The sequence below is a fragment of the Ranitomeya imitator genome, chromosome 10 (assembly GCF_032444005.1).
Source record: "Ranitomeya imitator isolate aRanImi1 chromosome 10, aRanImi1.pri, whole genome shotgun sequence".
Classification (NCBI taxonomy): Eukaryota; Metazoa; Chordata; class Amphibia; order Anura; family Dendrobatidae; genus Ranitomeya; species Ranitomeya imitator.
Genome location: NC_091291.1, coordinates 23,664,320 through 23,691,497, shown reverse-complemented (window position 1 = coordinate 23,691,497; position 27,178 = coordinate 23,664,320). Strand labels below are relative to the sequence as shown.

General features: G+C 48.8%; 1 protein-coding gene across 1 annotated transcript in view; it reads right to left on the bottom strand.

The window, feature by feature from the left end:
* Positions 1–1,112: 1,112 nt before the first annotated feature.
* LOC138652113 (B-cell receptor CD22-like) overlaps positions 1,113–27,178 on the bottom strand; it is a 64,723-nt gene continuing 38,657 nt past the window's right edge. The window contains exon 11 of the mRNA XM_069742853.1: positions 1,113–4,483. Within this exon, the coding sequence (XP_069598954.1) occupies positions 4,358–4,483 (126 nt within the window). The 3' untranslated portion in view covers positions 1,113–4,357. The remainder of the gene's footprint in view (positions 4,484–27,178) is intronic.

The following is a 27,178-nucleotide window of genomic DNA, read 5'->3' as shown; positions in this document are numbered from 1 at the left end:
GTGTTGGATCACTTTCTGGCTTCCCCTGCTCACTGCCAATTTCAGCAAAGATAAGTGTTTGTTTTTTTGTATCTGTGGCTTGTTTCAGTTTTATTCCTGCTCTGATTGTAGGATTCACTGGAGTTGCAGATTTACGCTCCTACATCTTTTAGTAAGATGTAGGAAGTTTTTGTATATTCTGCTGTGGATGTTTTGAAGGGTTTTTATACAGACCGCACAGAATTCTGTCCTATCCTGTCCTATCTAGCTAGAGTGGCCTCCTGTGCTAATCCTGTTTTTCTGCCTATGTATGTTTTTTCCTCTCCGACTCACCGCCAATATTTGTGGGGGGCTGTCTATCCTTTGGGGATTTTCTCTGAGGCAAGATAGTATTCCTATTTCCATCTTTAGGGGTATTTAGTTCTCCGGCTGTGACGAGGTGTCTACGTGTGTTAGGTACACTCCACGGCTACTTCTAGTTGCGGTGTTAAGTTCAGGATTGCGGTCAGTACAGTGGCCACCATCTCCAGTGAAAGTTCTCATGCAGCTCCGAGGTCACCGGATCATAACAGCTTGCATTCATGAGAATGTCCATCCTCAGCAATTGCAACATTGGTATGTGGGCTATAAGGTTTCAGAAGTCTGCAGCTACATAAACTGACTGCACACTTTTACCCCAATACTAGTCAACCCCTTTAATGTTCACAATAAGTCCAACATAATCTGCTACTATCTGCATCCAGTTTCAGATAGCTGAGTGAGCGATCCTATACTTTCACTGGTAAAACAACTTTCCCTAGCTTCACCCTGCTTCTCCTCAGGGTATGTGCACACATCAGGATTTCTGGCAGAAATTTTCCTGACAAAAACCTGACATTTCTGCCAGAAATCTGCATGCGTTTTTGATGCGTTTTTGACGCGTTTTTTTCCCAATGCATAGAATAGCGGGAAAAACGCGAAAAAAAACGCAAAATTAATGAACATGCTGCTTTTTTTACCGCAATGCGTTTTTTTTTGCGGAAAAAAAACGCATCATGTGCACAAAAATTGCAGAATGCATTCTAAATGATAGGATGTATATGTCTGCAGTTTCTAATGCGTTTATCGTGAAAAAACGAGAAAAAATGCAAAAAAAACCTGAACGTGTGCACATACCCTCAGCGCTGCAGATCCCTTCCCTCCCTCTCCTATGTGCTCCTGACTAGTCATACATCTAAGTTATCATCAGTCTTATCTAAGTGTTGATTTCCCCTTATCCTTCTGTGCATTATACTTTCACTGGTAAAACTACTTTTCCTAGCTGCACCCTGCTTCTCCTCAGTGATTCAGATCCCTTCCCCCCTCTCCCGTGTGCTCCTGACTAGTCATACATCTAAGTTATCATAAGTCTAACCTAAGTGTTGATTTCCCCTTATCCTTCTGTGCATTATATTTTCACTGGTTAATCTACTTTCCCTAGCTGCACCCTGCTTCTCCAAAGTGCTGCAGATCCCTTCCCCCTTCAACCGTGTGCTCCTGACTAGTCATACATCTAAGGCTACTTTCACACTAGCATCGGTACGGGCTCTCAGTGCGTCGGGCCGACGTACCGACACATGCTGTGAAGTAAAATCACAACGGGGCAGCGGATGCAGTTTTACAACGCATCCGCTGCCCCATTGTAAGGTCCGGGGAGGAGGGGGCGGAGTTCCAGCCACGCATGCGCGGTCGGAAAAAGCGGACCCCACGGACAAAAAAAACGTTGCAAGCAACGTTTTTTGTCCCGATGGACTGCAAAAACACGTCGCATCCGTCGCACGACGGATGCAAAGTGTGGCAATCCATTGCAATGCGTCGCTAATGAAAGTCTATGGAGAAAAAACGCATCCTGCAGGCAACTTTGCAGGATGCGTTTTTTCTTCAAAACGACGCATTGTGACGTGCGTCGAACGACGCTAGTGTGAAAGTAGCCTAAGTTATCATCAGTCTAATCTAAGCGTTGAGTTCTCCTTATGCTTCTGTTCATTATCTGCTCCTGCACAATAGCTTGCCTAACTACATCAGAATAGATGTCCGTGTGGTTTGTGAAATAGTTAAATTTCTTCAAATATCAGAGCAACCAGAAAGGCAGAAATACAAAATGATTATCATCTGCCCTTATGTTAATTTTTGTCACGTGAGAATGGTTGTTGGTAGAGACGAGCGAATCGAATTCAAGTTTAGTTTTATGAAGTTCAAGTCCCAATAAATAAAAAAATAGCAATTTTATTTGCACAAATTGACAAAAGTAAAGCCTTCCTTCTCTTTATATAATGCAGATTTCATCAGTAACAGAAGGCTAACATAACCTCAAGCTTAACCTTTTGGACTTTCCCATAATACCTTGCAACATTTCCAAAACCAAGGCATTGAACTGTGAGCATCATTAAAATAAGTGTGTGTGTCACTAACAATTTTTTTTGTGTTCATGTCACAGCAATGCAGTGCTCTGTTGCAGTTCTGGGCTTTTTCGTCATGTATGTGCCTATAAATTCTTATCACATTATGTATTGGAAAAAAGGTTAAACTTTTGTGAAAGATAAATGTATACATTATATTTAGCATGTTTATATTTGCACCTGTTATACAAGTCCAATTTGACAACCGTGCATGCCAGACCTATACTGTAGCATGCCGTCACATTCTGTTTGCCGTACATGTATTTACCTACCTAGTATTTACTTTAATTTTTTTTGTCAAGTTCTATATCCTAAGAGTTGAAAAGATTTTAAAAGGTTCATTATTGGGTTGTATAAAATGTATGGTAAAAGAAGAAGTGGAAATGGATGTGGTCGTGTAAAAGAAAAGAAAAACATCACATTCAAGGATGTAGGATGTGCGAAAAGCAGCAGTAGCACCAACACCATTTCCACCAGTTGTTTAGGCAGTAGAACTGTCAAGTGCAGGTCCCAATTGACCTCCATTGCCTCTGCCAAACATTTAATTGGGGAGGAGGCGGGAGGTGTTGTGGAATATACTGTATGGCGCATCACTTGTCTCCATCATCACAGGATGATGACACCTCTGGCAGCCGGTGTCGCTGTCAGAGGTAACATTATCCTGCTATGATGGAAACAAGTAATGCGCCAAATATTCCACATTGTTCTGCAAAGAACAGTCTGGCTCATCACTAATGAAGGATGATTTTTGGACAGTTTTTCTATTTTATGAAAATTTATGTAAAATTTGACAACCCGGAATACCGTCTATTTTTTTGCCGAAGTCATTTTGGCTTAACTAAGGCTTTGCTTGTATTAAAGTGCTTGACAAGGATTGAACACAGTCCACAGGGACCTCAAAGTGATACACATGTCTTTTCAGGGCAATTAGTTGCTTTGTGGTAATACAATTTTTGTCAAGTCAATTTGTTGCTAACTGAAATTTTTGGGAAAAATTAATTAAACTTGTTGAATTTGAATTTTAAAAGATTCGGTGATATCTATTGTCAGTGTCTGTGATTTTTTTTTATCACTTTGATGATTTTATCTCCTTTAATGTTGGTGACAATCATATTTCCCAAACTGTTGGCTTTCCCAAAAACTATTTTAGAGGTTTCTGAAATATGGTCCCTAGTCAATCTATTAGACAGAACAATATTTACAGACTACGGACACACAGATCCAATTCAGAACATGACTTATTTGCACTCTAATAGTTAATGGCTAGTGATGAGCGAATATACTCATTACTTGAGATTTCCCGAGCACGCTCGGGGGTCCTTCGAGTATTTTTACTTAGTGCTCGGAGATTTAGTTTTCATCACCGCAGCTGAATGATTTACATCTGATAGCCAGCATAAGTACATGTGGGGGTTGCCTGGTTGCTAGGGAATCCCCACATGTACTTATGCTGGCTATCAGATGTAAATCATTCAGCTGAGGCGATGAAAACTAAATCTCCGAGCACTAAAAAATACTCGGAGGATACCCGAGCGTGCTCGGGAAATCTCAAGTAACGAGCATATTCGTTCATCACTATTAATGGCACATCTGATGCACTGATTTTGATGATTAGATCCCATCAGGGAAGGAACTTATCCTCCTCCATCTCTTTTTCTAAAAACAGCTGATGCTAAGTTCCAGAACATGGAAAAGTTTAGCAATAGAAAGATGGTAATCTATCAAACTCTTCTTCTTGATATAAGAGTCAATCAAAAAATAAGCTGATAATGCAATATTCCTGCAGAAGAATCATGGGGGAAAAGAAGCATTGCAAGCTTCTCATTGGAATCAGTTTGCGGTCTATTAATGCACGGTTTTCCTGGATCCTTCAAGGACAAAAATATAGTTTTTAATAACTTCTCTTCTCTCTGGCCATTGGAAGGAGATCCCAAATTTGTTCCTCTAACAAACAAAACTCTTTACTTTTTCAAAGTTGCGTATTCCACATCATCGTCAGGTCTGGCTCTCGATGAGTTTTGGCCACCTTGGTTGGGCTGTCTATGGGAAATTACTGAATATTCAACTTCAGTTGATGGCTGCGTCACCTAGAAAATAAGAACACAACAAATAAAATTTGTGACATAACATTTTGTTAGCTGTCAATAATCCATATGTAGACCTACTTACTGTACAGGGAAATGAAAAACACCTGAAATTATAGTCCCTGCTGAGTGATAAACTCCAACTCAAATGTTGAGTTGTATCAGCTTGATTAATCACCTTATTAAACCAGTTTGAAGATGTCCTGTGTAGCAATTTTGCTCCATAAAGATAGTCATAAAAAGTTAACTCGTGGTTCTAGTGGAATATTTGCCTCAACTTTTGGTTCTGTGGCTCCAATGATATCGGTAGACAGAGAAGGGTCATGTAATCATGAGTTGGTAGGTTGTGAGTGGTTGTCTCATCAGTATTTTGCACCTGTGTTGCCGCCATCTTTTTTATATGGGTTTGATGTGTCCTAATGCATTAGTTCTGATACCTGGGCAGGTAATTACTGTTTTCTTTTTTGTTGTGTTAATTCTTGAAATTTTAGGGAATTTTAAATTTCTCCTTTTGTGACTTTGCTTTTAATTTCTCCACGCACCGAATCACGTGAGGGGAACCACCTCTGATCATCACGTTAATCTGGATAACACCCAACTGCACTTTCTTTGCTCCCTATCCATCTCACTCATCATGAAAACTTATTTATATATGTCCTGTTAGGTAATTTTTATGCCATGGAGGGATGTCCTAAATCGTAACCTCTCCCTCTTTCAAACAAAGTAGAGAATCACTAGAGGGGGTGGTTCCCACTCCAACAGACAAATCATATGTTTAATGGTCACCCATTCATTTCTGGCAGACTAATCACAACTAGTGTTGAGCATTCCGATACCGCAAGTATCGGGTATCGGCCGATATTTGCGGTATCGGAATTCCGATACTGAATTCCGATACTTCCCGCGTATCGGATACCGGAATCGGAAGTTCCCAGAATTCAAATTGAATGCAGCAGCCAATGAGGAATGAATGAAAGTGTGGGCACATCCTGTTTAGCATGGTGGGCATGTAAGTACTGGCAAGGCTTGGATTGGCTGCTGAAATGATGTCACTCTGCACTATAAAAAAGCGCTGCCGCCATTTTGCGCTCACTCTGCTGTGATTTCAGTTAGGGACAGGACGCTGTGTTCTAACTGAGGGCCAGTTGAGCTTGCTAATTGCTTTATTTTCCTTTCCAAAGGCTAATTTAGCAAAACGCTGTGTGTTCTTCACTGTTCACCTTGCTCTTGCCTTGCAGCGCTGTTTTAACAGCGTTCTGCAAGGTCTCTGTGTGTGTGTGTGTGTGTGTGCAGCTCACTCTGTAGTCTGTGTGCAGCCATATACCCGGTTGTATTCAGCTCAGGGGGGGTTCACACTGCCTCACACAGTTGTTCTTTTTTGCTCTTAGTGCAGCCTGCTGCACATTTTTTCTCAAATTTCCTATTAGTGTTTTTCCACCAGTCTCCAGCTCTATTGTGGAAAAACACTACATAGGATAACCTAGAGGGGGGTTTTTGGGCCTTGCAGCGCCGTTTACGGCTGTCTGCACGGTCTCCGTGTGAGCCCAGCTCGCCCTGTAGTCTGTGTGCAGCCATAGCCGGTTGGATTCAGCTCAGGGTTCGTTACTGGCTCATACCTTGAGAAAAATTTTCCTTTTTTTCAAATAGTGCAGCCTGTTTAAAATTTGAAAAAAAAAAATTCCTATTAGTGTCTTTCCACTCGTATCCAGCTAAATAGTGGAAAAACACTATATAGGATAACCTAGAGGAGGGTTTTTTGGCCTTGCAGCGCCGTTTACGGCTGTCTGCACGGTCTCCGTGTGAGCCCAGCTCGCCCTGTAGTCTGTGTGCAGCCATAGCCGGTTGGATTCAGCTCAGGGTTCGTTACTGGCTCATACCTTGAGAAAAATTTTCCTTTTTTTGAAATAGTGCAGCCTGTTTAAAATTTGAAAAAAAAAAAATTCCTATTAGTGTCTTTCCACCAGTCTCCAGCTCAATTGTGGAAAAACACTACATAGGATAACCTAGAGGGTTTTTTTGGGGCCTTGCAGCGCCGTTTACGGCTGTCTGCACGGTCTCTGTGTGAGCGCAGCTCGCCCTGTAGTCTGTGTGCAGCCATAGCCGGTTGGATTCAGCTCAGGGTGCGTTACTGCCTCATACCTTGAAAAACAATTTCCTTTTTTTCAAATAGTGCAGCCAGTTTAAAATTTGAAAAAAAAAATTCCTATTAGTGTCTTTCCACTTGTATCCAGCTAAATAGTGGAAAAACACTATATAGGATAACCTAGAGGAGGGTTTTTTGGCCTTGCAGCGCCGTTTACGGCTGTCTGCACGGTCTCCGTGTGATTTAAACTAGCTCTGTAGCCCGATCTGCACCAAAAAAAAGGTTAAGTTCACCAAACACAACTTAACACTTGTGTAGGCCACATTTGAAAAATAATAAAGTTTAGTCCACAATTTACAACATTAGTGTTTCTTACACCTGTTAGGAGGAGCATTACAGGAATAAGCACACTAAGGCCTTAGTACTTTTCTGCTTATCTTTATCTGTCAACCAAGATGAAGAGGGCAGGGAGTAAGGCACGTGGGCGTGGGCGCGGAGCAGGGAGAGGAGCAGGGAGAGGACGTGGTGATTCTGTGCCTGCTGCGGGCGCCGGTGACTCGTCGTCACTCAGTTTCAGCAGGGAACAGTCCTTCATGCGCAGCTTTGTCGGAGAGCGCCGTGCACCGCTGCTGCGTGAAGACCAAATTGAAGCCGTTGTCGGGTGGATGGCAGCTAACGCCTCGGCATCGACTTCAGTTAGTGCCACATCCTCTCAGGCACAGAGCACTGGAGAGCAGCCATCTGTCTCTTCACCACCTGCCAAATTGGCCAGGCAGTCAGAGAGCCCAGGACAGGAGCCGTCTCTACTTCTGTTCTCTGAATCACTTGGCTTGGAAACAGGGGGCCAGCCAAGCAGCATTGGAGAAATGGAAGAAGAGGCAGTGTGCAGTGATGCCCAACACCTTTTTCTCTCTGACTCTGAAGAGGCAGGTGGGCCAGTGCCTCCGGTGACCACAGCGCAGTACGCATCTGATGATGAAACTCAGGTGCCGCTTTCTCGTGCGTACTGTGCTGCTGAGACTACCCAGGAGGAGCAGTTGGTGGCAGAGGGTAGTGGAGATGATGAGGTCCTTGACCCATCGTGGCGTGAGGAACAGGAAGGTGGTGGGAGCAGCTCAGAGGAAGAGCTTCCTCTTACGGGCCAAAGAGGGAGAGGGAGGGGGAAGACTGCGGAGCCTGTAGCCTCCACTTTGGCACCCGTTAGGAGCCTGTCTCTTTCCAAAGCCAAAAAGGGCGCTCCCAAGACTTGCAGTGCCTGGTCCTTTTTTGACACAGTTGCAGATGACATTTGTTTTGTCAAATGGAAGCTGTGTCATCATAAAGTAAAAAGAGGGAAAAATGTCAGCAACCTCAATACCACAAATATGTGGAAACATGTGCGGACCAGGCACGCGGTGGAGTTACAGAAACACACTGAAGATGTAGGCCAACCAACAGCGGCAGCTACCACCTCTTCAGCTCGTGTTGCCTCTTCCTCCAGCTCACGCACAGCTGGTTTGGCTTCCTCCCAGAGACCTTGTGTAATTCCACCCACAGCACCACCTTCCCAGTCATCCTCACACTCCCAGTCTACTCTACAGCCATCGGTAGTACAGGCATGGGAGAAAAGGCGGGCATTCTCGGCCAACCACCCCCGAGCACAGGCTCTGAATGCAGGCATTGCCAAACTGTTGTCCCTGGAAATGCTCTCGTTCAGGCTGGTGGAGACTGACAGCTTCCGTGACTTGATGGCATTGGCAGTCCCACAGTACAAGGTGCCCAGCCGCTTTTACTTCAGCAGGCAGGCTGTCCCTGCCCTGCACAGGCATGTTGAGGCAAACATAAAACATGCGCTACTGAACGCCGTCAGTAGCAAGGTCCACCTCACCACCGATGCGTGGACCAGTCAGCATGGACAGGGGCGATATGTTTCCCTCACTGCCCATTGGGTTAATGTTGTTGAGCCAGGTACAGATCGTGCGAGTGGCGCAGGACGTGTCCTGCCCACTCCAAGGATTGCAGGAATCCAGTCTGTACGCATCGACTCCTCCTCTTACACCAGTTCCTCTGATTCCTCTCTGCAGGATCCGTCACAGTCCACCCCCACATGGACCCGTGAACGTTTACCTATGACCGACATGAGCACAGCCGTGGCCAAACGTCAGCAGGCCGTCTTGAAACTAGTTTCATTGGGGCATCGAAGCCACACAGCGCAGGAGCTCTGGAATGCCATAAAGCAGGAGAGCGATGTGTGGTTACTGCCAGCGAATCTCCAGCAAGGCATGGTAGTGTGTGACAATGGCCGAAATCTGGTGGCAGCTTTGGCCCTTGGCAACCTCACTCACATCCCATGTCTGGCACATGTGCTCAATTTGGTTGTGCAGAGTTTTCTGAGGGACTATCCGGATCTTGATGCCCTGCTGCACAAGGTCCGCCTAGAGTGTGCTCACTTGCGGCGTTCCAGCTTGGCCAGATCCCGCATTGCTGCTCTGCAGCGCCGATTCCGCCTTCCGGAACACCGCATCATATGTGACCTACCTACCCGGTGGAATTCCACGTTACATATGTTGGAGCGGTTGTGTGAGCAGCAGCAAGCAGTTATGGAGTACCAGCTGCATCAGGCGCAAAGAAGTCGCAGTCAGCGCCAATCAGACTTCACAACCACAGAGTGGGCCACTCTGAAGGACGTCTGCCAGGTTTTGCGTCCTTTTGATTATTCCACGCGGATGGCAAGTGCAGATGATGCACTAGTCAGCATGACTGTCCCCCTTATCTGCCTGCTTCAGCAAACTTTGCAAGGGTTAAGGGATGATGTGGTGGAAGAGGTGGAGGATGAGGAGTCACCTTTTCCATCAGCTTCTGGAGAGTCAGCGCCACGTGGTTCCTCACAAAGGGGTACGCAGGGGCCAATTTGTGAGGAGGATGAGGAGGAGTCAATGGACGAGGAAGAGCTCCGTCCAGAGGAGGGAGCGACACAATTGTCCAGTGGTCAGTGTGTACAGCGAGGGTGGGGTGATGACGAGCGGGCAGAGATCATGTCTCAAGCAGGGGACAGCGTTTCTGGGCCGGTTGGCACTCTGCAGCACATGGTGGATTTCATGCTGCATTGCCTGAGAAACGACCGCCGCATCGACCACATTCTCAACATGCCTGATTATTGGGTGTTCACCCTCCTCGATTCTCGCTACCGGGACAACGTCCAAAACCTCATCACTGCGTTGACCCGGGAGCGTAAATTGCGGGAGTACCACGACACACTGGTGAATTCCATCATCTTCTCCTGTCCAACTGAGAGGAGTGCTGCTAGTGCTTTACAAAGCAGCTCAGTGCGTCGAGGCAGTGGGGGAGGCTCTGCTCAAAGAGGGAGCAGAAGCAGTGCCTCTGCCCAAGGCAAGCCCAGTATGGCACAACTCTGGCACACTTTTGTGTGCCCGCCCCAAATGTCTACACCATCACCGGCGGCTCCAGTCAGCAGGAGGCAACGGTTCCGTCAGATGGTGACTGTTGTGAATTCTGTGGCTGAGTTCACTTCTGTGGTCACAAGTGGTATTGCAGTCTCTGGGCTTCCTCCCTCAGGTGTTTTGGTGAGCTCGTTGGCTGCCTTGCTATTTAGCTCCACCTGAGTCTGTCTTCCTTGCTCCTTGGCAATGTTCCAGTGTTGGATCTGAGCTACTGCATCTTTCCTTGGGCCTGCTGCTCTGCTGGATAAGTGCTTCTAGTTTGTTTTCTGTTTTTTCTGTCCAGCTTGCTATTAACTTTTGCTGGAAGCTCTGAGAAGCAAAGGGGTGCACCGCCGTGCTGTTAGTTCGGCACGGTGGGTCTTTTTGCCCCTTTGCGTGGTTTTCGTTTTAGGGTTTTTTGTAGACTGCATAGTTCTCTTTGCTATCCTCGCTCTGTCTAGAATATCGGGCCTCACTTTGCTGAATCTATTTCATTCCTACGTTTGTCTTTTCATCTTGCTAACAGTCATTATATGTGGGGGGCTGCCTATTCCTTTGGGGTATTTCTCTGAGGTAAGTCAGGCTTGTATTTCTATCTTCAGGCTAGTCAGCTCCTCAGGCAGTGCCGAGTTGCATAGGTAGTGATAGGCGCAATCCACTGCTGCTTATAGTTGTGTGAGGATAGATCAGGTACTGCAGTCTACAGAGATTCCACGTCTCAGAGCTCGTCCTATTGTTTTTGGTTATTGCCAGATCTCTGTATGTGCGCTGATTACTGCACGCTGTGTTGCCTGATTGCCAGCCATAACAGTACAAGGAGCCACACCAATGATTCCCAATAGAGGGAAAAAAGAAATCCTGACATCATTTTTTTTTCTTAGCTCTGTCTTCAGTCTTTTTTTTCCCCTAGACATTAGAGTGCTTCAGGACACAGCTGTGGACATGGATATTCAGGCTCTGTGCTCCTCAATGGATAATCTCGTTGTAAATGTACAAAAGATTCAAGATACTATTGATCAGAAATCGATGCTAGAACCAAGAATTCCGATTCCTGATTTGTTTTTTGGTGACAGAACTAAGTTCCTGAGCTTCAGAAATAATTGTAAGCTATTTTTGGCCTTGAAACCTCATTCTTCTGGTAATCCTATTCAACAGGTTTTGATTATTATTTCTTTTTTGCGCGGCGACCCACAGGACTGGGCGTTTTCTCTTGCACCAGGAGATTCTGCATTGAGTAATGTTGATGCATTTTTCCAGGCGCTGGGATTGCTTTACGATGAGCCTAATTCAGTGGATCAGGCTGAGAAAAATCTGCTGGCTTTATGCCAGGGTCAGGATGATGTAGAAGTATATTGTCAGAAATTTAGGAAGTGGTCAGTACTCACTCTGTGGAATGAATCTGCACTAGCGGCTTTGTTCAGAAAGGGTCTCTCTGAAGCTCTTAAGGATGTAATGGTGGGATTTCCTATGCCTGCTGGTTTGAATGAGTCTATGTCCTTGGCCATTCAGATCGGTTGTCGCTTGCGCGAGCGTAAATCTGTGCACCATCTGGCGGTATTGTCTGAGAGTAAACCTGAGCCTATGCAGTGCGACAGGACTATGACTAAAGTAGAACGGCAAGAACACAGACGTCTGAACAGACTGTGTTTCTATTGTGGTGATTCTACTCATGCTATTTCTAATTGTCCTAAACGCACTAGGCGGTTCGATAGCTCTGCCGTTATTGGTACTGTACAGTCCAAATTCCTTTTGTCCATTACCTTAATGTGCTCTTTGTCATCGTATTCTGTCATGGCGTTTGTGGATTCAGGCGCTGCCCTGAATCTGATGGATTTGGATTATGCTAAACGTTGTGGATTTTTCTTGGAGCCTTTGCGGTGTCCTATTCCGTTGAGAGGAATTGATGCTACACCTTTGGCCAAGAATAAGCCTCAGTACTGGGCCCAGCTGACCATGTGCATGGCTCCTGCACATCAGGAAGTTATTCGCTTTCTGGTACTGCATAATTTGCATGATGTGGTCGTGTTGGGGTTGCCATGGCTACAAACCCATAATCCAGTATTGGATTGGAACTCTATGTCGGTAACCAGCTGGGGTTGTCAGGGAGTACATGGTGATGTTCCATTTTTGTCTATTTCGTCATCCATTCCTTCTGACATCCCAGAGTTCTTGTCGGACTTTCAGGATGTATTTGAAGAGTCCAAGTCTGATGCCCTACCTCCGCATAGGAATTGTGATTGTGCTATCAATTTGATTCCTGGTAGTAAATTCCCTAAGGGTCGTTTATTTAATTTGTCCGTGCCTGAACACACCGCTATGCGCAGTTATGTGAAGGAGTCCCTGGAGAAGGGACATATTCGCCCATCGTCGTCACCATTGGGAGCAGGGTTCTTTTTTGTAGCCAAGAAGGATGGTTCGCTAAGACCGTGTATTGATTACCGCCTTCTTAATAAGATCACTGTTAAGTTTCAGTATCCCTTGCCATTGATTTCTGACTTGTTTGCTCGGATTAAGGGGGCTAGTTGGTTTACTAAGATTGATCTTCGTGGTGCGTATAATCTGGTGAGAATCAGGCAGGGAGATGAATGGAAAACGGCATTTAATACGCCCGAGGGTCATTTTGAGTATCTGGTGATGCCGTTCGGACTTGCCAATGCTCCATCTGTTTTTCAGTCTTTTATGCATGACATTTTCCGTGAGTATCTGGATAAATTCTTGATTGTTTACTTGGATGACATTTTGATCTTCTCAGATGATTGGGAGTCTCATGTTAAGCAAGTCAGAATGGTTTTCCAGGTACTGCGTGCTAATTCCTTGTTCGTGAAGGGATCAAAGTGTCTCTTCGGTGTGCAGAAAGTTTCATTTTTGGGGTTCATCTTTTCCCCTTCTACTATCGAGATGGATCCGGTTAAGGTTCAGGCCATCCAGGATTGGACTCAGCCGACATCTCTTAAAAGTCTGCAGAAATTCCTGGGCTTTGCTAATTTTTATCGTCGCTTCATCTGTAATTTTTCTAGCATTGCCAGACCATTGACCGATTTGACCAAGAAGGGTGCTGATTTGGTTAATTGGTCTTCTGCTGCCGTGGAAGCTTTTCAGGAGTTGAAGCGTCGTTTTTGCTGTGCCCCTGTGTTGTGTCAACCTGATGTTTCTCTTCCGTTCCAGGTCGAGGTTGATGCTTCTGAGATTGGTGCAGGGGCGGTTTTGTCACAGAGAGGTTCTGGTTGCTCAGTGTTCAAACCATGTGCTTTCTTTTCCAGGAAATTTTCTGCTGCTGAGCGTAATTATGATGTGGGCAACCGAGAGTTGCTGGCCATGAAGTGGGCATTCGAGGAGTGGCGTCATTGGCTTGAGGGTGCTAAGCATCGCGTGGTGGTTTTGACTGATCATAAGAACCTTACTTATCTTGAGTCTGCCAAGCGCTTGAATCCTAGACAGGCCCGTTGGTCGTTATTTTTTGCTCGTTTTGATTTTGTGATTTCATAACTTCCGGGCTCTAAAAATGTGAAGGCGGATGCTCTGTCTAGGAGTTTTGTGCCCGACTCTCCGGGGTTATCTGAGCCGGCGCGTATCCTCAAGGAAGGAGTCATTGTGTCTGCCATCTCCCCTGATTTGCGGAGAGTGTTGCAGAAATTTCAGGCTAATAAACCTGATCGTTGTCCGGCCGAGAAACTGTTCGTCCCTGATAGGTGGACTAGTAAAGTTATCTCTGAACTTCATTGTTCGGTGCTGGCCGGTCATCCAGGAATCTTTGGTACCAGGGAGTTGGTTGCTAGATCCTTCTGGTGGCCATCTCTGTCACGGGATGTGCGTGCTTTTGTGCAGTCCTGTGGAATTTGTGCTAGGGCTAAGCCCTGCTGTTCACGTGCCAGTGGGTTGCTTTTGCCCTTGCCGGTCCCGAAGAGGCCTTGGACACATATTTCGATGGATTTCATTTCTGACCTTCCCGTTTCTCAAAAAATGTCGGTCATTTGGGTGGTCTGTGATCGCTTTTCTAAAATGGTCCATCTGGTGCCCTTGGTTAAATTGCCTTCCTCCTCTGATTTGGTGCCTTTGTTCTTCCAGCATGTGGTTCGTTTACATGGCATTCCTGAGAATATTGTTTCTGACAGAGGTTCCCAGTTTGTCTCGAGGTTCTGGCGAGCCTTTTGTGGTAGGATGGGCATTGACCTATCTTTCTCCTCGGCCTTCCATCCTCAGACTAATGGCCAGACCGAACGAACCAATCAGACCTTGGAAACATATCTGAGATGTTTTGTTTCCGCTGACCAGGATGATTGGGTGTCATTTTTGCCGTTGGCTGAGTTCGCCCTTAATAATCGGGCCAGCTCGGCTACCTTGGTCTCTCCATTTTTCTGCAATTCTGGGTTCCATCCTCGTTTCTCTTCAGGACAGGTTGAGTCTTCGGATTGTCCTGGTGTGGATTCTGTGGTGGACAGGTTGCAGCAGATCTGGACTCAGGTAGTGGACAATTTGACCTTGTCCCAGGAGAAGGCTCAGCTTTTCGCTAATCGCAGACGCCGTGTGGGACCCCGACTTCGTGTTGGGGATCTGGTTTGGTTATCTTCTCGTCATATTCCTATGAAGGTTTCCTCTCCTAAATTTAAACCTCGTTTTATTGGTCCGTATAGGATTTCTGAGATTCTCAATCCGGTGTCTTTTCGTCTGACCCTCCCAGACTCCTTTTCCATACATAATGTATTCCATAGGTCGTTGTTGAGGAGATACGTGGCACCTATGGTTCCATCTGTGGAGCCTCCTGCCCCTGTTTTGGTGGAGGGGGAATTGGAGTATATTGTGGAGAAGATTTTGGATTCTCGTGTCTCTAGACGGAAACTCCAGTATCTGGTCAAATGGAAGGGTTATGCTCAGGAAGATAATTCCTGGGTTTTTGCCTCTGATGTCCATGCCCCAGATCTTGTTCGTGCCTTTCATGTGGCTCATCCTGGTCGGCCTGGGGGTTCTGGTGAGGGTTTGGTGACCCCTCCTCAAGGGGGGGGTACTGTTGTGAATTCTGTGGCTGAGTTCACTTCTGTGGTCACAAGTGGTATTGCAGTCTCTGGGCTTCCTCCCTCAGGTGTTTTGGTGAGCTCGTTGGCTGCCTTGCTATTTAGCTCCACCTGAGTCTGTCTTCCTTGCTCCTTGGCAATGTTCCAGTGTTGGATCTGAGCTACTGCATCTTTCCTTGGGCCTGCTGCTCTGCTGGATAAGTGCTTCTAGTTTGTTTTCTGTTTTTTCTGTCCAGCTTGCTATTAACTTTTGCTGGAAGCTCTGAGAAGCAAAGGGGTGCACCGCCGTGCTGTTAGTTCGGCACGGTGGGTCTTTTTGCCCCTTTGCGTGGTTTTCGTTTTAGGGTTTTTTGTAGACTGCATAGTTCTCTTTGCTATCCTCGCTCTGTCTAGAATATCGGGCCTCACTTTGCTGAATCTATTTCATTCCTACGTTTGTCTTTTCATCTTGCTAACAGTCATTATATGTGGGGGGCTGCCTATTCCTTTGGGGTATTTCTCTGAGGTAAGTCAGGCTTGTATTTCTATCTTCAGGCTAGTCAGCTCCTCAGGCAGTGCCGAGTTGCATAGGTAGTGATAGGCGCAATCCACTGCTGCTTATAGTTGTGTGAGGATAGATCAGGTACTGCAGTCTACAGAGATTCCACGTCTCAGAGCTCGTCCTATTGTTTTTGGTTATTGCCAGATCTCTGTATGTGCGCTGATTACTGCACGCTGTGTTGCCTGATTGCCAGCCATAACAGGTGACAGACTACATGGCTTGCCCTCTTACTGTACTCCCAGACGGCTCTTCCCCGTTCAAGTTTTGGGTCTCTAAGCTGGATACATGGCCAGAGCTAAGCCAGTATGCATTGGAGGTGCTGGCTTGCCCTGCGGCTAGTGTCTTATCGGAACGTGTCTTTAGTGCCGCAGGTGGTGTACTAACAGACCGTCGCATGCGACTATCCTCCGATAACGTTGACCGGCTTACTTTCCTGAAAATGAACCAGGCCTGGATCTCGCAGGAATTTGCCACTCCTCTGCCTGATTAAGTAATTGGGTGTCATCCAGGTCTCCTGCTGTGTTCATCTTTCTACCACCTGAACTGCTATTCCTGGGCTCCAACACCGCCAGTTGCGGCTCAGAAGTGCAGGCTGCACAGTAAAAACATACGACCCAGTGTTATTGGGTTTCAGTAACGTCAGCTGATCCCCAGCTGTGTAGCCGGCAATGTGTCCTGCGACCGCCACGCTGGCACAACAACCTAAATGTAAGGGAACCTGTCCCCCCCCCCCCCGTCGTTTGTTACTGAAAGAGCCATCTTGTGCAGCAGTAATGCTGCACAAGGAAAAGGTAGCTCTTTTTTTTTAGCTCTTTGCACACGCAGAACTTAACACTTATAAAATGTGTTCACTGATACCGTTATACCGTCCCGGAGCTGGGACTTTCCTTCGTAATGTGACGCAGCACAGCCGTCATTCCTACCCCCTTGGTGCCATGCGCTGCCTCCTCAGCGTTGTTTTAAGCTGTCACGGAGCCTGCGCTGTTCTGTTATCCCTTGGGCATGCCCTATTTGCGCTGCCTGTCTTCTGACATAATTTGGTGTCAGGCTGGCTGCGCCTGTGCGGCCGCGGTGCCCGAGATCCTGCCTCGCAGTGTCTTCTGATTGAGTCACACTGCGGGCCTGGGATCCATGGGCATGCGCAGTGCATATCTTCCCCTCGGGCTCTCGCTCATTTCCCTCCGCCTTCTTTAGACTGTGCGCCGTCAGCTGATCCCTAGCATGCCACGGCCGTGACACCGCACAGTCTGAAGAAGAGGGAAGGAGGGGAGTGAGAGTCGAGGTTATGCACTGTGCATGCCCATAGTTCCAAGGCCCGCAGTGGGATTACGTTAGATGAGACTGCGAGGTGGGATCTGGAGCAGCGTGGACGCACAGGCACTGACAGCCTGACACCAAATTATGTCAGAAGACAGGCAGCGCTAATTGGGCATGGCCAAGGGCTAACAGAACAGCGCAGGCTCCGTGACAGCTTAAAACAACGCTGAGGAGGCAGCGCACGGCATCAAGGGGATAGGAATGACAGCTGTGCTGTGTCCCATTACGAAGGAAATTCGCACCTCCGGAACGGTTTAACGGTATAAAGGGACACATTTTTAGTGTTTACTTCGGTGTTTGCAAGGAGCATAATTAAAAGAGCAACCTTTTCCTTTTGCATCCTTAGTGCTGCACAACATGGCTCTTTCAGCTACAAACGTCTTGGGGGGGGGGGGTTAAAGGTTTCCTTTCAACTTGCTCCAATCAGGCTTCGGCCTACACTCTGTTCCTCTGCTCCTCCTGCTGTCCCTGGGCTCTAACACCGCCAGTTGGTGCCTGGAAGTGCTGTGTGCACAGTCAACAGTCGCTCCTCTGTTATTGGGGTTCAGTAACGTCAGCTGATCCCCAGCTGTGTGTGCGGCAATACCTCCAATCTGCTCCTCCTGCTATCCCTGGGCTCTAACACCGCCAGTTGTTGCCTGGAAGTGCTGTGTGCACAGTCAACAGTCGCTCCTCTGTTATTGGGGTTCAGTAACGTCAGCTGATCCCCAGCTGTGTGTGCGGCAATACCTCCAATCTGCTCCTCCTGCTGTCCCTGGGCTCTAACACCGCCAGTTGGTGCCTGGAAGTGCTGTGTGCACAGTCAACAGTCGCTCCTCTGTTATTGGGGTTCAGTAACGTCAGCTGATCCCCAGCTGTGTATCCGGCAACGTGTCATGCGACCGCCACGCTGGCACAACTAAAATGTAAGGGGACCTGTCCCCCCCCCCCCAGGCGTTTGTTACTGAAAGAGCCACCATGTGCAGCACTAATACTGCACAAGGGAAAGGTCGCTCTTGAAATTATGCTCCTTGCAAACGCTGAACTACACACTCATGTAATGTGTCCCCTCACACTGTCCAACCGTCCCGGAGGTGGGACTTTCCTTTGTAATGTGACGCAGCACAGCCGTCATTGCTACCCCCTTGGCACCGTGCGCTGCCTCCTTAGCGTTGTTTGATTCCGTCATGGACCCTGCGCTGTTATGTTATCCCTTGGCCATGCACAGTTTGCGCTGCCCGTCCTCTGACATCATTTGTTGTCGTCCTGGCTGCGCCTGTGCGTCCACGCTGCCCGAAATCACACCTCGCAGTGTCGTCTAATGTGATCCCACAGTGGGCCTGGTATCCATGGCCATGCGCAGTGCATATACTAGCCTCTCACTCCCCTTCTTCACGCTTCTTCAGACTAGGCGGCGTCAGCTGATCCCTAATAGCATGCCACGGCCGTGACGCCACACAGTCTGAAGAAGCAGGAAGGAGGTGAGTGAGAGGCGATGATATGCACTGCGCATGCCCATGGATCCCTGGCCCGCAGTGGGACTACATTAGATGACACTGCAAGGTTGGATCTCGGGCAGCTTGGACGCACAGGCACTGCCAGCCTGACACCTACATGATGTCAGAAGACGGGCACCGCTAACTGTGCATGGCCAAGGGATAACATTACAGCGCGGGCTCCGTGACAGAACCAAACAACGTTGAGGAGGTGGTGCCCGGCACCAAGGGGGTTGGAATGACGGCTGTGCTGTGTCACATTACAAAGGAAAGTCCCACTTCCGGGATGGTTTGACGGTGTGAGGGGACACATTATATGAGTGTGTACTTCAGCGTTTGCAAGGAGCATAATTTTCGGAGCCACCATTTTCCATGTGCAGTATTACTGCTGTACAAGATGGCTCTTTCAGCAACAAATGCCTGGGGGGGGGGTTAAAGGTTCCCTTTCAACTTGCTCCACTGCAGGCTTCGGCCTACACTCTGCTCCTCTTTGATTCCCTGGGTTTCAACACTGTCAGTTGCCACCTGGAAGTGTTGTCTACACAGAAAAAACACTAGGTGATGTGTCAGTGGGGTTCAGCACCGCCAGCTGTTCCCCTGCTGTGTAGTCGGCAACGTGTCCAGCACAAGCCACGCTGGCACAACAGAACAAAAGCTGCCACCAGTGCAGGCTTCGGCCTACACTCTGCTCCTCTCCTCCTCCTGCTGACCCTGGGCTCAAACACCGCTAGTTTTTGCCCGGAAGTGCTAGCTGCACAGAGAAAAACACCAGCCAATGTGTTAGTGGGGTTCAGCAACGCCAGCTGTTCCCCTGCTGTGTAGCCGGCAACGTGACCTGCAAACGCCATGCAGGCACAGGAACTGAAATTAAAAGGGAACCTGGCCCCACCCCCCCAGGTGTTTCTATGTATAACAGCCACCTAGTACAGCAGTACTGCTGCATTTGTACAAGGTGGCTGACTTTTTCTCCTTGCCCACGTGGAACTCAACACGTACAAAATGTGTCTCATTGAGACCATTCCACTGTCCCTGAGGTGTGACTTTCCTTTGTAATAATACGCAGCACCCCCCTTGGTAGCGTTTCCCGTCTTTTGTCATCATGGTTAGCTGGCTGCGCCTGTGCATCCGCCCTGCTAGAAACAACGCCCCTCGTTGTCATATTTATTTTGTCAGCGAGGGTGTGGTTTATGGGCACGAGCAGTGCATATGTTCGCCTGTCTTAACTCATCTCCTTCCGCCTTCTTCAGACTGTGCGGCCTCCTGGCCGTGGTAGGCGATAAGGGATCAGCTGAGGCCGCCCAGTCTGGAGCAGGTGTAAGGACATGTGTAAGCGGCAAACCTATTTACTGCACAAGGCCACGAATCCCAGCCACGCAGTGTGATTTTTTGAAAACACACTGTGGGTCTGGGATTCATGTCCATCGCTAACCGCAACGGCCGACATGAAATGAGGTCAGAAGACAGGAAGCGCTCACAGCGCATGGCCAAGGGATCACAATAGCGCAGACTCCTGTACAGCAAATAACAACGCTCAGGAATCTGCGCCCAGTACCTAGGTGCAAATTTTGACACCTGTGCTGCGTCTCGTTAAAAAGACAAGTCACGCCTCCACAACTGTTTGACAGTATAATGGGCTAAATAGTGTACGTGTTTTAGTCAGCGTGTGCAAGGAGAAAAACAAATAGAGCAACCTTTTACTTGTGCAGCATTAATGCTGCACAAGGTGTGGCTCTTGTACCTTGCAACACCTGAGGGGGGGGTTAAAGGTAACCTTTGAAATTGGTTCAACTAGGCTTCGGCCTACACTCTGCTCCTCTACTCCTCCTGCTGACCCTGGGCTCAAACACCGCTAGTTTTTGCCCGGAAATGCTAGCTGCACAGAGAAAAACACCAGCCAATGTGTTAGTGGGGTTCAGCACCGCCAGCTGTTCCCCTGCTGTGTAGTCGGCAACGTGTCCAGCACAAGCCACGCTGGCACAACAGAACAAAAGCTGCCACCAGTGCAGGCTTCGGCCTACACTTTGCTCCTCTCCTCCTCCTGCTGACCCTGGGCTCAAACAACGCCAGTTTCTGCCCGGACATGCTAGCTGCACAGAGAAAAACACCAGCCAATGTGTTATTGGGGTTCAGCACCGCCAGCTGTTCCCCCGCTGTGTAGCCGGCATCGTGTCCAGCACAAGCCACGCTGGCACAACCGACCAAAAGCTGCCACCAGTGCAGGCTTCGGCCTACACTTTGTTCCTCTCCTCCTCCTCCTGCTGACCCTGGGCTCTAACACCGCTAGTTTTTGCCCGGACATGCAATCTGCACAGAGAAAAACACCAGTCAATGTGTCAGTGGGGTTCAGCAACGCCAGCTGTTCCCCTGCTGTGTAGCTTGCAACGTGACCTGCAAACGCCACGCAGGCACATGAACTGAAATTGAAGGGAGCCTGCCCCCCACCCACAGGTGTTTCTATGTATATCAGCCACCTTGTACAGCAGTACTGCTGCATTTGTACAAGGTGGCTGACTTTTTCTCCTTGCCCACGTGGAACTCAACACGCACAAAATGTGTCTCATTAGAGACCATTACAATGTCCCTGAGGTGTGACTTTCCTTTGTAATGACACGCAGCACCACCCTTGTTAGCGCTGCCCGTCTTTTGACATCATTGGTTAGCTGGCTGCGCCTGTGCATCTCCCCTGCTCGAAACAACGGCCCTCGGTGTCTTATTTTTTTGGACAGCGAGGGTGTGATTGATGGGCATGTGCAGTGCATATGTTTGCCTGTGTTCACTCATCTCCTTCCGCCTTCTTCAGACTGGGTGTCCTCATGGCCGCGGCAGGCGATAAGGGATCAGATGAGGCCGCCCAGTCTGAAGCAGGTGTAAGGACATGTGTGAGCGGCAAACATATTTAGTGCACCAGGGCACGAATCCCAGCACCGCAGTGTGATTTTTTAAAAACACACTGTGGGTCTGGGATTCATGTCCATCGCTAACCGCAACGGCCAACATGAAATGAGGTCATAAGACAGGAAGCGCTCACAGCGCATGGCCAAAGGATCACAAGAGCGCAGACTCCTGTACAGCAACTAACAACGCTCAGGAAGCTGCGCCCATGCAAAAAGGTGTTGTTTTCGACACCTGTGCTGCTTTTCTTTAAAAAGACAAGTCACGCCTCCACTACTGATTAACAGTATAATGGGCCAAATAGTCTACGTGTTGCATTCAGCTTGTGCAAGTAGAAAAATTAATAGAGCAACCTTTTACTTGTGCAGCATTAATGCTGCAGAAGGAGTGGCTCTTGTACTTTGTAACACCTGAGGGGGGGTTAAAGGTAACCTTTGAAATTGGTTCAACTAGGCTTCGGCCTACACTCTGCTCCTCTCCTCCTCCTGCTGACCCTGGGCTCTAACAACGCTAGTTTTTGCCCGGAAATGCTAGCTGCACAGAGAAAAACACCAGCCAATGTGTTAGTGGTGTTCAGCACCGCCAGCTGTTCCCCCGCTGTGTAGCCGGCATCGTGTCCAGCACAAGCCACGCTGGCACAACCGACCAAAAGCTGCCACCAGTGCAGGCTTCGGCCTACACTTTGCTCCTCTCCTCCTCCTGCTGACCCTGGGCTAAAACAACGCCAGTTTCTGCCCGGACATGCTAGCTGCACAGAGAAAAACACCAGCCAATGTGTTAGTGGGGTTCAGCACCGCCAGCTGTTCCTCTGCTGTGTAGTCGGCATCGTGTCCAGCACAAGCCACGCTGGCACAACTGACCAAAAGCTGCCACCAGTGCAGGCTTCGGCCTACACTTTTCTCCTCTCCTCCTCCTGCTGACCCTGGGCTAAAACAATGCCAGTTTCTGCCCGGACATGCTAGCTGCACAGAGAAAAACACCAGCCAATGTGTTAGTGGGGTTCAGCACCGCCAGCTGTTCCCCTGCTGTGTAGCTTGCAACGTTTCCTGCAAACGCCACGCAGGAACATGAACTGAAATTGAAGGGAGCCTGCCCCCCACCCCCCCAGGTGTTTCTATGTATAACAGCCACCTTGTACAGCAGTACTGCTGCATTTGTACAAGGTGGCTGACTTTTTCTCCTTGCACACGTGGAACTCAACAAGTACAAAATGTGTCTCATTACAGACCATTACAATGTCCCTGAGGTGTGACTTTCCTTTGTAATGACACGCAGCACCCCCATTGTTAGCGCTGCCCGTCTCCTGACATCATTGGTTGGCTGGCTGTGCCTGTGCGTCCCCCCTGCCCGACACAACGCCCCCCGTTGTCTCATATATTTTGACTGCGAGGGTGTGATTGATGGGCACGAGCAGTGCATATGTTCCCCTGTTTTCACTCCCCTCCTTCCGCCTTCTTCTGACTGTGCGGCCTCATGGCCGCGGCATGCGATAAGGGATTAGCTGAGGCCGCCCAGTCTGAAACAGGTGTAAGGACATGTGTGAGCGGCGAACATATTTACTGCACAAGGCCACGAATCCCAGCACCGCAGTGTGACTTTAGGAAAAGCCACTGTGGGTCTGGGATTTATGGCCATCGTTAACCGCACCGGCCAACATGAAATGAGGTCATGAGACGGCCTGCACTAACAGGGTATTGCCAAGGGATAACACAAGAGCGCAGTTTCCTGTACTGCAAATAACAACGGTAAGGAATCAGCGCACAGCACCTAGGTGTAAATTTGTACACCTGTGCTGCGTCTCCTTAAAAAGACTAGTAGTCACGCCTCCACTACTGTTTGACAGTATAATGGGCTAAATAGTGTACGTGTTTAATTCAGCGTGTGCAAGGAGCAAAAATAAATAGAGCAACCTTTGACTTGTGCATCATTAATGCTGTTCAAGGTGTGGCTCTTGTACCTTGCAACACCTGAGGGGGGGGTTAAAGGTAACCTTTGAAATTGGTTCAACTAGGCTTTGGCCAACACTCTGCTCCTCTACTCCTCCTGCTGACCCTGGGCTCAAACACCGCTAGTTTTTGCCCGGAAATGCTAGCTGCACAGAGAAAAACACCAGCCAATGTGTTAGTGGGGTTCAGCAACGCCAGCTGTTCCCCTGCTGTGTAGTCGGCAACGTGTCCAGCACAAGCCACGCTGGCACAAGAGAACAAAAGCTGCCACCAGTGCAGGCTTCGGCCTACACTTTGCTCCTCTCCTCCTCCTGCTGACCCTGGGCTCAAACAACGCCAGTTTCTGCCCGGACATGCTAGCTGCACAGAGAAAAACACCAGCCAATGTGTCAGTGGGGTTCAGCACCGCCAGCTGTTCCTCTGCTGTGTAGTCGGCATCGTGTCCAGCACAAGCCACGCTGGCACAACTGACCAAAAGCTGCCACCAGTGCAGGCTTCGGCCTACACTTTGCTCCTCTCCTCCTCCTGCTGACCCTGGGCTAAAACAACGCCAGTTTCTGCCCGGACATGCTAGCTGCACAGAGAAAAACACCAGCCAATGTGTTAGTGGGGTTCAGCACCGCCAGCTGTTCCCCTGCTGTGTAGCTTGCAACGTTTCCTGCAAACGCCACGCAGGAACATGAACTGAAATTGAAGGGAGCCTGCCCCCCACCCCCCCAGGTGTTTCTATGTATAACAGCCACCTTGTACAGCAGTACTGCTGCATTTGTACAAGGTGGCTGACTTTTTCTCCTTGCACACGTGGAACTCAACAAGTACAAAATGTGTCTCATTACAGACCATTACAATGTCCCTGAGGTGTGACTTTCCTTTTTAATGACACGCAGCACCCCCATTGTTAGCGCTGCCCGTCTCCTGACATCATTGGTTGGCTGGCTGTGCCTGTGCGTCCCCCCTGCCCGACACAACGCCCCCCGTTGTCTCATATATTTTGACTGCGAGGGTGTGATTGATGGGCACGAGCAGTGCATATGTTCCCCTGTTTTCACTCCCCTCCTTCCGCCTTCTTCTGACTGTGCGGCCTCATGGCCGCGGCATGCGATAAGGGATCAGCTGAGGCCGCCCAGTCTGAAGCAGGTGTAAGGACATGTGTGAGCGGCGAACATATTTACTGCACAAGGCCACGAATCCCAGCACCGCAGTGTGACTTTAGGAAAAGCCACTGTGGGTCTGGGATTTATGGCCATCGTTAACCGCACCGGCCAACATGAAATGAGGTCATGAGACGGCCTGCACTAACAGGGTATTGCCAAGGGATAACACAAGAGCGCAGTTTCCTGTACTGCAAATAACAACGGTAAGGAATCAGCGCACAGCACCTAGGTGTAAATTTGTACACCTGTGCTGCGTCTCCTTAAAAAGACTAGTAGTCACGCCTCCACTACTGTTTGACAGTATAATGGGCTAAATAGTGTACGTGTTTAATTCAGCGTGTGCAAGGAGCAAAATGAAATAGAGCAACCTTTGACTTGTGCATCATTAATGCTGTTCAAGGTGTGGCTCTTGTACCTTGCAACACCTGAGGGGGGGGTTAAAGGTAACCTTTGAAATTGGTTCAACTAGGCTTTGGCCAACACTCTGCTCCTCTACTCCTCCTGCTGACCCTGGGCTCAAACACCGCTAGTTTTTGCCCGGAAATGCTAGCTGCACAGAGAAAAACACCAGCCAATGTGTTAGTGGGGTTCAGCACCGCCAGCTGTTCCCCTGCTGTGTAGTCGGCAACGTGTCCAGCACAAGCCACGCTGGCACAACAGAACAAAAGCTGCCACCAGTGCAGGCTTCGGCCTACACTTTGCTCCTCTCCTCCTCCTGCTGACCCTGGGCTCAAACAACGCCAGTTTCTGCCCGGACATGCAATCTGCACAGAGAAAAACACCAGTCAATGTGTCAGTGGGGTTCAGCAACGCCAGCTGTTCCCCTGCTGTGTAGCTTGCAACGTGACCTGCAAACGCCACGCAGGCACATGAACTGAAATTGAAGGGAGCCTGCCCCCCACCCACAGGTGTTTCTATGTATAACAGCCACCTTGTACAGCAGTACTGCTGCATTTGTACAAGGTGGCTGACTTTTTCTCCTTGCCCACGTGGAACTCAACACGTAAAAAATGTGTCTCATTAGAGACCATTACAATGTCCCTGAGGTGTGACTTTCCTTTGTAATGACACGCAGCACCACCCTTGTTAGCGCTGCCCGTCTTTTGACATCATTGGTTAGCTGGCTGCGCCTGTGCATCTCCCCTGCTCGAAACAACGGCCCTCGGTGTCTTATTTTTTTGGACAGCGAGGGTGTGATTGATGGGCATGTGCAGTGCATATGTTTGCCTGTGTTCACTCATCTCCTTCCGCCTTCTTCAGACTGGGTGTCCTCATGGCCGCGGCAGGCGATAAGGGATCAGATGAGGCCGCCCAGTCTGAAGCAGGTGTAAGGACATGTGTGAGCGGCAAACATATTTAGTGCACCAGGGCACGAATCCCAGCACCGCAGTGTGATTTTTTAAAAACACACTGTGGGTCTGGGATTCATGTCCATCGCTAACCGCAACGGCCAACATGAAATGAGGTCATAAGACAGGAAGCGCTCACAGCGCATGGCCAAAGGATCACAAGAGCGCAGACTCCTGTACAGCAACTAACAACGCTCAGGAAGCTGCGCCCATGCAAAAAGGTGTTGTTTTCGACACCTGTGCTGCTTTTCTTTAAAAAGACAAGTCACGCCTCCACTACTGATTAACAGTATAATGGGCTAAATAGTCTACGTGTTGCATTCAGCTTGTGTAAGTAGAAAAATTAATAGAGCAACCTTTTACTTGTGCAGCATTAATGCTGCAGAAGGAGTGGCTCTTGTACTTTGTAACACCTGAGGGGGGGTTAAAGGTAACCTTTGAAATTGGTTCAACTAGGCTTCGGCCTACACTCTGCTCCTCTCCTCCTCCTGCTGACCCTGGGCTCTAACAACGCTAGTTTTTGCCCGGAAATGCTAGCTGCACAGAGAAAAACACCAGCCAATGTGTTAGTGGTGTTCAGCACCGCCAGCTGTTCCCCCGCTGTGTAGCCGGCATCGTGTCCAGCACAAGCCACGCTGGCACAACCGACCAAAAGCTGCCACCAGTGCAGGCTTCGGCCTACACTTTGCTCCTCTCCTCCTCCTCCTGCTGACCCTGGGCTCAAACACCGCTAGTTTTTGCCCGGAAATGCTAGCTGCACAGAGAAAAACACCAGCCAATGTGTTAGTGGGGTTCAGCACCGCCAGCTGTTCCCCTGCTGTGCAGCTTGCAACGTGACCTGCAAACGCCACGCAGGCACATGAACTGAAATTGAAGGGAGCCTGGCCCCCACCCCCAGGTGTTTATATGTATAACAGCCACCTTGTACAGCAGTACTGCTGCATTTGTACAAGGTGGCTGATGTTTTCTCCTTGCCCACGTGGAACTCAACACGTACAAAATGTGTCTCTTTGAGACCATTCCACTGTCCCTGAGGTGTGACTTTCCTTTCTAATGATACGCAGCACCCACCTTGGTAGCGCTTCCCGTCTTCTGACATCATTGGTTGGCTACTTGCGCCTGTTCGTCCGCCCTGCCTGAATAAAATGCTCCTCGTTGTCTTAATTATTTTGACTGCGAGGGTGTGATTGATGGGCACGAGCAGTGCATATGTTCGCCTGTCTTAACTCATCTCCTTCCGCCTTCTTCAGACTGTGCAGCCTCATGGCCGCGGCATGCGAGAAGGGATCAGCAGAGGCCGCCCAGTCTGAAGCAGGTGTAAGGACGTGTGTGAGCGGCCAAAATATGTACTGCTCAAGGCCACGAATCCCAGCACCGCAGTGTGGCTTTATGAAAAGACACTGTGGGTCTGGGATTTATGGCCATCGTTAACCGCACCGGCCAACATGAAATGATGTCATAAGATGGGCAGCGCTAACAGGGCATTGCCAAGGGATAACACAAGAGCGCAGAC